General features: G+C 42.9%; 1 protein-coding gene across 1 annotated transcript; it reads right to left on the bottom strand.

Annotated features, from left to right (window-relative positions):
• Positions 1 to 979: 979 nt before the first annotated feature.
• Positions 980 to 5,626, bottom strand: PPP1R3C (protein phosphatase 1 regulatory subunit 3C). The gene is made up of 2 exons (XM_025918381.2): positions 5,481 to 5,626; positions 980 to 3,442 (listed from the first exon to the last, which is right to left on the bottom strand). Exons 1-2 carry the CDS (start codon positions 5,492 to 5,494, stop codon positions 2,503 to 2,505), a joined length of 954 nt encoding a protein of 317 aa, XP_025774166.1. The 5' UTR covers positions 5,495 to 5,626; the 3' UTR covers positions 980 to 2,502.
• Positions 5,627 to 10,293: the final 4,667 nt, after the last annotated feature.

Here is a 10,293-nt window from a genome sequence, read left to right on the forward strand (position 1 = left end):
TAGCTCACCAATGCTTTTAAAATATTATTATTATTATTATCTTAAAGTATAATTTAAAAAGTTTCTGTATCATTTTTAGGTGTTTTGTACCAGAGGAGTTCTGAGGGGAGTAATCTCGACTTTAATTTTTACATTTTCAAGGCCATAGTCATCTTGATCATGTTGTACAGGGTATAATTTTGAGCGTGCTGTGAAGCACTTTTTTAGGTACTAGAAAAACCCCTAAAATTCTTCCAAAGGGAAGAGGTGAAATATCTTCCTATCTAGGCTAAGATCCTGGTTATAGACGCTGTGTGTCAAACAAATTACACCTGCGGCCAGATAACAGCCTGCAGGCCTGTAGTTTACAACTTCTGATGAAAAAGAGGTTATAAAATTCGTTCTTCATAATTGGGCCTTTTCCATAGGTTGGCCATTTGTTTCACCTTAAGTTTAAGATAGCCCATGCAGAATCCTTTCTGGAATTTACACGAGAACTAGAACTACAACTAAGTTTCATAGACCTCCTGCCTCTCACTGCAAGGAGCCTAGCCTCTCCTTTTAGTCCAGGGCTGATGCCCACTGTGCCCTCTGTGCAGCTCCAAGCTTTGCCCCTTCAGGAAGGTGCTGGAGCTGATGAGGTAGAAGCCACTCCAGCTCTTCCCACGTGATCTCCTTCCCCATCTTAAAGCTGAGAAGCGGCCACCAAGAGAACCCTGCCCCAGCAGAGTGTGTGTGAAGAGCAGTAAGCACAAATGGGGACAGTCAGGGGGACAGTCACAGCAGCTGAAGTCACTGCCCCTGGACCCTAGCCCTAGTGGTCAGGTGGTAGGAAGTGACCTTACTATTGAGTCTGGAACCATGTGAATACCTTCAGGTGAATCCAATTCCCGGTCCAAACTATCTTTGCTCAGTTGTTCTAACACAAAACAGGAGAATCTCAGTTGAAGGTTTCTTATTTGACTAGCTGTGACTTTGAGAGAGAAAACATACTCAGATCTTGTATCAAACACTTTTATTCTTCAAGTGAGAAGTTCACAAAGGATAGCTCTAGGAGAGTGAAATATTTAGAGTAGAAAAATTGTGGGTGCTAGCCAAACCTCAAATACCGTCATGGCAGAGTTATTCCAATAGTACTTTTCCAGCATGGCAGATCATGTGTTAAAATTAACTGCATTCTCTGAATACCTCTCAATGGACGTGCCCGATGACAGAAGCAAACATTCAAGGACTACTGTTCTTAGGATCTTACAGAGTGGATTTATGCACACGCCAAACAAGTATATTACAACACATCCAAACAATCCACATCCATTAAAAAAAAATTTTTTTTTTACTTAAAGAAATTGGTAGAAAGACTTAAAACAACAAGACAAATATAGGCAAGAAATACATTGCTACTTGCATGTGTAAGGTACTGGATTCTTGAATTGAGAATCAATGTCAGTCCTCATTTCCAACATCACATCGAAAAAGTGTGGCAGAAAAATGAGTCACCTTCAATATGAAGGATGCGAGTTGTGTATACTGACGACACTCCCAAAGATACGACAGTATTGCGAAAGGGAGGCCAGTATACAGAGTGGACTTTCTCACAAAGTCAAACACTCAAGAGTTATCAGATGACCCTTCAGATGTTTGGGAACAGCACAATATTCTGGCTTCATCAAGGCACTTGCAAAGAGCTGTCCTTGACACGACAGAATCCCCACAAGGTGTTAACCATTGATGATGGTGTGGGGTTTTGGTCAGGCAGCATTTTGTACTGAGAATCTGAGCGTGATGCCTTGGTCACAAACAAGATCACTCATAACATGAGGACTGCAAAGCCAGATTCGCTTAAACTTTCCCCAAATCATGCTTTCTTACAAATCATGTTTGAAAAGAAAGACTTCATTTAAAATCTTGATTCTCCCGAGTTATAATTCATTCACCTTTCTCCAATACCACCCAACACCCCTAAAGTTTGTTTGGTTTTTCTCCGCAAGAATACAGAAGATGGAATCTCTCCTCCACCTCTACACATTATTTCCTTAGGAGAGAACTGTAAAACCAACTTAAAAATACAAAGTAACCTTACATTTTTCTCACCAACAGCAAAATACCAGACCTCCCGCTCCTCCTCTGATGAGCTGCAGAGCCCTTTGTGTACACTTTTTAGACATTCCTCATACCATTAACACAGCTTCCCATCACCATCAGCTGTCCTTTCTCAACCTTTCCTTGCCCAACATGAAAGCTAGTGAATTGAGAGGGAAGGAGAAAGGGCATTGGAACAGTATTGCTTTTACAAAAATAGGGTTCCGGGCTGTTACTTGATCCTCCAAAGCAAAACTGGGCAGTATCATCGTAGAGACCCCAACACTAAATTCTCAAGTGGCTATCTTTTTGTAGCCAGGTCTCGGAAGCTCAAAACTAAACCTACTGAAGGAAAGTAGCCAAGACTTCCTAATATTGAGCAATATAGACCTAGAATTACATGGGAAATATACCAGGTCAGAGCCAGTCACCAAGGGTACTTAATCATCGGTAAGAGGCCAAGTTCTCCATTCTCCCCCAGCTCTGCCATTCTGGGAAGAGCCCACTGGCCAGCCTCGGACTGCCAAAAATGGATGACTCGGACTCAGTCTTGGGGGGCACCTGGTGGAATGCACAGTCCTGAGGTGCCATCTGTGTCTGCACTCCGTCAGGTTTCCATTGCACATGGACAATTCTATAATTCTGACCCTCGTTGTTGTCCCAGAAGACCTGCCCATTAGCATGGTAAGAAATGCAGAACTCAATTTTCTCCTCAGTTGGAATGATGGAGGGTAAGTCAATGGCAAATGAGAAGGTGTCACTATCTGAGCCACCATACACATTTTTCATGTAGACACAGTCCACATCAGTGTAGCTCTTCCAGGTATCAAAAGTGATACGAATCTGAACCTTCTTCTCAAAGCTCATGTTTTTCACTTTCACAGTTCCAGCCACTGTTCGCTCTTGCAAAGAGCAGTTCTCCAGACAGACAAAATTCTTCTGAAAGTGGTTCCGAAAACTTAAGTAATCCGTTGAAGGCTGGGGGAAATCTAAAATCAAGTTCTTCTCCTCATGGAGTTTTAAGCCAGAGGAGATATCATTAAGGTCCAAGAGATCAAACTGAAGATCCCACTCTGGTTCCTCTGGGAGGTCCGAGAAGACGTGGATGGCGGTGAGAGAGAGCCCCTTGGAGTCAGCAAACACAACCCGCTTCTTGGCTTGCTCGTGTGAACGCTTCCACTCATTCTGTGATTTGGCTTCCTGTTTTATATTGAGACACGGTTTCAGAGGCTTTAATTTGTTCACAAAATTTCTTCTCTGGAGGTCATCATAAGGGCCCAGGAAACTCTTCAGGGGTGGCGAATGAGCCAAGCAGAGCCTCATGGCCACATCCACTGGCATGACTGAACTTGTCAAAGGCCGTGGATCTAAAACCTGAATCATTCTGGAATACAAAAAGAAGAGGGGTTATCACCTGGATCTGGATGCTCTTCCCTGGTCTCAAGTGTGTGTGTGTGTGTGTGTGTGTGTGTGTGTGTGTGTGTGTGTGTATATATACTGTTTCTGTATTGACTAAACTGCACCAGCATAATAAATACCAGGGATGTGCTATCATATGTAGTAAAAGAAAACAGTATTAGACGATCAGATTTGCATCCCACGTTTGGCTGTGCCCTTGACTGACTACAAGGCCATGGGTTAACTGCTTAAAACACTTGAGGGTCTCAGTATCCCCATCTGAGAAATAAAAGGGCTGGATATGATAATCTCTAATACAGCTCTCAGGACCATTTTCTCTGTTCTGAGCCAGTGGTTCTCAAACCTGTCTAGTCACAATGGCCTAGAGAGTTGGTTTTCTTTCTTTTTCTTTAATGTCAATCCCTGGGACTTATAGCCACTTGAGGCAGAACCCATCCACAGGGAGGGTAGATGTTCTTAAAGCTTCCCAGGTGATTCTAATGACCATACAGGTTCCAGAACCATGGTTCCAGACTCTCTGCTCCCTCTGGCTGCTCTGCTGATTTTGCTGTTAAATTGATTACACTTCTCTGGAAAGGTAATCCCCTTGAAAAGAAAAAAAATTGCCATAAAATTCTCATGGAACAGTTTTGAAAGTGACAAGGCTGGAAAGAATGAAGTCAGAGGATTATCTGTGCACTTTGTCACGTTCTCCCTCATTATTCACAAGTAACAAACTGAAATGCAAGTCAGCAATTCATGCACTTAAAGAAGTGCATATCCCATAATCTATATTTCATATAGAGATATTCATGACAAATCCACATTTAGGTGGAAAAAACTGAAAATTGGACTTTTTAATATATATTATATATATGAACTTATAAAAAACTTAATAGGAAATACACCAAAAAGTTACTTATCTCTGGGCAGTAGGATCATTGGTGATCTATTTTCGCCTTTGTACTTTTTTGGTGTTTTCTAGTGTTTTGCAATGGATATTTATAACTAGCAAGATAGTGAAGCTATTTAAAAATTTAAACATAACTATGCTCAGCAATATTAAATTAAGAAGTGCCCATCAAGTTTTTTCCTGGCCTTTCGCCCTCCGTACATATTGCCAAGCTTATGGATTCCCCGCCCCCCATCCTTACAGGTAGGAGGCTTGTGTGTACTGTACATGACATTTCTCAATCTGGCTTCAATAACTCTTCACAGTGGCTCTAAGCACATAGGCAAATGGTCATTAACACAAAATGGGTAATAAAAGAACATTCACAGAATTTATTAGTCCTGGGATTTTTCTGGAAGGCCTACAAACTTAGAACAAACAAATCTAAGCTAAAGCTATATTTGCGAGTCTAATAATAGTTAACAGCAGGATTTTGGGAGAAGTCTTCTGCTAAGTGAGTTATGTCTGGAGGAGCTATTTAAAGTAGTTTTGTGGAAGGTTTTTTGTCTTGTAGTTTTGTATTTTCACTTTTTGCACTTATAGAAAGACAGTTTTAGGATTTGGCAGTTTCCCTGGAATTTCAAGTCTTGGCCAAGAGTTAAAAACTCATCATTTGCTCAAACTCCACAAGGCTGAGTTTACTATGGCAAACCGTGATAAGAAGGGTGGAGAAGGGCGAATGAAGGCAAAACGTCCTACTGCAGTTCTCCCCCCAGGCTCAGCTACCCAACCAACATCGTCAAGGTGCTGTTCCCACAAGCTGCCCCAGTGCTTTGGGACGTTTGGGACGTTTGGGATAACAGTCGGAATCCAAAAGGAAATCAGAACCACAGCACACTCACGTTAAGAGATTCTGTTTGGGGGTGCTTACTACCAAAATGAGCGTTGCCTAAGAAGCACCGAGCACATCTCCACACCTGCGAGGCTTCCCTGGGACCACAGTCAACTCAGCCAGCTAGCCATCCTCCGAGGGTCTCCACTTGCAGTGATGCCCGAAGGACGACGCAGCCCAGCCTCCCTGCACCCGTTCGCTCCCCTCTGCTCTGAGGCGGGGAGTCTGCAATGAACCTACCTGGTGCAGCTCATTAGGCAGAGAGGCGGCGGCGGACCGTGAAAGCCGGCTCTCCGCTGCCCGCGCAAGTTCGGACCCCGCTCCCAGGCAGTCCCAGTGCCGGCGGTAGCTCCGGCCGATTGCGGCTGCGGCGCGGGAGTGGCCGCTTATCTGCCCCGGACCACGTGAACCAGTCCCTCGCACCAATCACCGGGCGGCTGGCCCCGCGCCGCGACCAACCAGCACCCGGCTAGGGCGCGAGCCCTCGCCCAGGGAACGTGACCGCAGTGGCGCGTGGGGGAGTGCTCGGGGACTGGCCAGCAGCTGGGCCGAGCCCCGTAATGCGAACCCTGGGCGAGGGGGGCGTAGAGGCCGCACCGGGAAGCACGTAGCGGGTGCAAGCCAGGGAGGAGAGCAGCAAACCTCTCCCGGGCTGGGCGCCAGCTCGGCGGGACTGCAGGCAAGGGGATGCCTTTTTCGTCCTGAGGCGTCTGTGCACAGTTAAACCCAAGCACACAGAGTTGTGGCTCCTTCCAAATGTATATAATACTAGAAATGTTTATATTGTTCACTGCTTGGCGCATCCACTCATTTTCTCCCTCACCTTTAGCCAAAGCAATCAGAGGTTAGCTGCATGTTTTTTTAATTAGGGAAAATCTAAAAATGCACCATGGGAGTGGACTAAGGCTGCTAGGAATTACCAACTTCTCTAAACAAACGTTAATAAAGCACGCTAGACCCTTAGAACGGTGGCGTGGCATTTAATTAAAAGGCACTTTGTATTTAGATCTATTCTTCAGTTTTTCTCCCTGGACAAGAAAACTAAAGCCAGAAATGAAATGGTCTTTTTTATTCATGTGGCGAGTCCGCCACAGAGCCAGTGTGCGATCCAAATCCCTCAACTCAGTTCTGACGTCCTTTGGCAGTGAGGTGGAAACCAAAATGTTAAACTATCACCCTGTAAATTTAATGACTCTCCCGATCCAGTTACTTTGTTTAGTTTGGGGAGTTTTTAGACCATCAGTTACAACCATAAAATTAAATTTCTAAGTCGAGTAGAAATTATTTTTATAAAACCCACATCCTAGCTCTCCTCTATTAACTTTGATATACACTAGTCAATTAAAATGTACAGAATGTACAATGTACAATGTAAAAAAATCCCTGTGTCTTTCAAATTACTGTCAAACACTGGAATTGTTAAAATAGTTACTAAAGAGAAAGACACCCATGCTGAGTATCACCAGGAAGGTACTTAAAGCTTGGGTTTGAATTTAAGAAGGAAACACCCAACTAGTAGCAGATCTTCTAGCCCCTCAACTGAACCAAAACTGGCTGAAGGTGGCATAGTCCTTGGGTTTGACACTTACAAGCTACGTGAATCTCGGCAAGTTCCAGCCTCACCTTCCTCATGGTTCAAGGAGAGATAATGAAATTGTTCCAAGGGTTACATAAGACTGTGCTGATGAGAAAACTCAGCAGTGTCCAGCGCGTGTGTTCAACCCCTGGTAGTTCTCAGATCAGTACCCTCTCCCTCAGTTTTAGTTTTTATTCCATTGCCACAGGTGGCCAGTGCCTGAGCTCTTATATATTAATCAATAGCTCCTGCTTGTTGGACCTGTACTAGGTGCCAAACACTCGTTTTAAGTGTTCCATGTGTCTTAGCTTTTCATCTCCCAGAACAGCCCTAAATGGTGTGTTATTAATCCCATTCGAGAGATAAGGAAACTGAGGCACTGAGAGGTCAAGAAATCTACCCAGGATCTCATAAATAAGGCTGGGATTAGAACCTGACTGATGCCAGGGCAGCAACCATTGCACCAGAGTGACTTCCTTTAATTCCCCATCAACAGTTAGAATGATGGGAGTGGAAGGTGCCTTAGGTATCACTGGCTTCAGTCTGTTTTTCTTTTCTTTTTCCAAAGTCTTCCTCTCCCCCCTCCCACCCCCATCCCACAGAGGAAGAATCTAAAACTCAGAGAAGCTGAGCTGTTTGCCAGGGACTGGTTAGGTCAGAGCCCAAACAGGAACATGGGCAGAGTTTGTGCCTCTACTCACGATGAATACGTTGAACTAAAAAAGTGGGTATTGCCAATTAAAGTTATGGAGAAATATAAAATAATGACTATTGTGATCCCATTTTAGAGGGAAAATGTGCCTGCATAGAAAATAGAATATGTTCTACCCAAATGTTAACAGTGCTTATTTTTGGATGGTCAGATTATGAGTAATTAAAATTTTCTTGGGGCATCTGGGTGGCTCAGTCGGTTAAGTGTCCAACTTCGGCTCAAGTCATGATCTCGCAGTTCATGGGTTCAAGCCCCACATCGGTCTCTGTGCTGTCAGCTCAGAGCCCGGAGCCTGCTTTGGATTCTGTCTCTCTGTCTCTCTGTCTCTCTTGCTCTCTGCCCCTCCCACACTTGCACTCTGTCTCTCTCAAAAATAAATAAACGTTAAAAAAATAAAATCAATAAAATTTTCTTTGTAATTTTGCTTCTTCATATCTTTAAATTTTTCTACTATGAACAAGGACTTTTTCTATAACCAAGAAATCATTCTTAAAGGACTTTAAAACTTCCACATTCAACTAATCTATATAGCCTACCTACTAGGTCCCAAGAACCGTGTTGGAGGCTTTCACATGCTTATGCCATTTACTCACACGGTCCTTTTGAGTTTATGCTTGTTTCCATTCATGCTGCCTTCTCTCCTGCCCCCTGGTGCTGACTCATGCCATGAAATCCGCCTCTCTGAAGTCCTTAAAATAGAAATCAGGAGAACAGGCTTTCTCCAAAGAGGAGTCAAAACTCAGTAAGCCTCTAAACTGGATTCAGCTCACACCCCACTTTGCAAACATCCCTGTAGGAGAACAATCCGGGTGCAGGTGTGAAGGTGCAATTGTTGTTGCCGACAGTAACAGTAATTAAAGAAACAGTGGTTAAAATGGTTAAAGAAAGTGCAAGACACCACCTCAGACATGGGTGGTATCGCAGGTGAGGTGAAGAAGAAGGGAACAAATAAGACAGGATGCACTTGGCCTCTCTAATCTGTTGGGAAGAAGGATATAAAGTAAAAAGACCAGTAACCAGGTTGGCTAAGTGGAAAATGGGTCACATGAACATCATATGCATTTGTTTTATGTACATTAGGACTTGAGAGAAAGGAGTGGCCTTTAGAGGCCAGGACGTGTATGGTTGACTGCAGGGAGAATAACTTGGCTAGAAGTGCGCATTCTAGCTGGAGGGTACACTGGGGGGCGGGTCAAAGGAAAGAGAACCTTAACTGTTAAAAGAAAAAGAAAATCTCCTGGACTGTCTTGAAGAAAGTCAGAGATGTGAGTGCAAAGCAATTAAATGAGCAAATAATGAAATAACAATCTAAGTGTAAAGGAGAAATCATTCCTTGTGTTGATGCTGACATCTCCAGATTGCTTCAGGTTCTCCATAGTCATTGAAGGATTAGAGCGAAGAAAACATGTCAGAAAGGACCTGTGGGGGGTGGGGGGGACTTAAAGTCACCACTGAAGAGCATCTTGAATATGAATATTACGGAAGATGGGCGAGGGGATGAGTGGTACCGAGGAAGGATAGAAACTAGCCAAAATGTACTAAGTAGGAAATGTCAGCATAAGAAACCTCAAAATGAGAAGGAATATTCTGGGGGAAAAAAGATAATAATGACATACTAGCCCTAGTAGCTAAAAAATGTATTATAAATTTAGTGTTTTTCAAATTTGGTGTTGGTGCATGAATGAAGAATCCAATCAAAATAGGGGTGCTGAGTGGCTCAGTCAGTTGAGCGTCTGACTCTTGGTTTCAGCTGAACTCATGGTTGCTGGGTTTGAGCCCGGCATAGGGCTCTGTGCTGGCAGTGCAGATCGTGCTTGGGATTCTCTTTTTCTCCTTCTCTTTCCTCTCTCTCTCTGCCTTCATGTGTTCTCTTTCTCTCTCTTTCTCTCTCCTTCTCTCTCTTTCTCGCTCTCAAATACATAAATAAATAAGCTTAAAAAAAAGAATCCGATCAAAATAAAGGGCATACAAATCAGAAAGGAAGAAATAAAATTGTACCTATTTGCAGATGACATGATGGTATACGTAGAAAGCCCCAAAGACTTCACCAAAAAAACCCCGTTAGAACTAATAAATGAATTCAGTAAAGTTGCAGGGGACAAAATCAATATGCAAAAATCTGTTGCATTTCTACACAATAACAGTAAGCTAACAATAATAACAAACTACCAGAAAGAGAAATTTAGAAAGTGTTCCCATTTATAATTGTATCAAAAAGAATAAGATACCTAAGAATAACTTTATCCAGAGAGATGAAAGAGCTGTACCGTGAAAACGGTAAGACATTAATGAAAAACACTGAAGAAGACACCAAAAAATGGAAAGATATTCCATGCTCATGGATTGAAGAACTCCTTTCATTAAAATGTTCATACTACCCAAAGCAACCTACAGATTCAATACAACCCCTATCAAAATTCCAATGGCATTTTTCACAGAAACAGGACAATTCTAAAATTAGTGTTGAACCGCAAAAAAAAAAACAGCAAATAGGCAAAGCAATCTTGAGAAAGAACAAAGGTGGAGGCATCACACTCCCTGATTTCAAACTACATTACAATATAGTAATTAAAACAGTATGGTACTGGCATAAAAACAGGCACATGGATCAATGGAACAGAATAGAGAGACGAGACATAAACCTACATATATATGGTCAATTAATTTATGACAAAGAAGCCAAGAATACACAATGGGGAAAGGACAGTGTCTACAGTAAATAGTGCTGGGAAAACTGGACGGCTGCATATAAAAGGATGAACTGG

This window comes from Puma concolor, chromosome D2 (genome assembly GCF_028749965.1).
Source record: "Puma concolor isolate L17-30 chromosome D2, mPumCon1.1.hap2, whole genome shotgun sequence".
Lineage (NCBI taxonomy): Eukaryota > Metazoa > Chordata > Mammalia > Carnivora > Felidae > Puma > Puma concolor.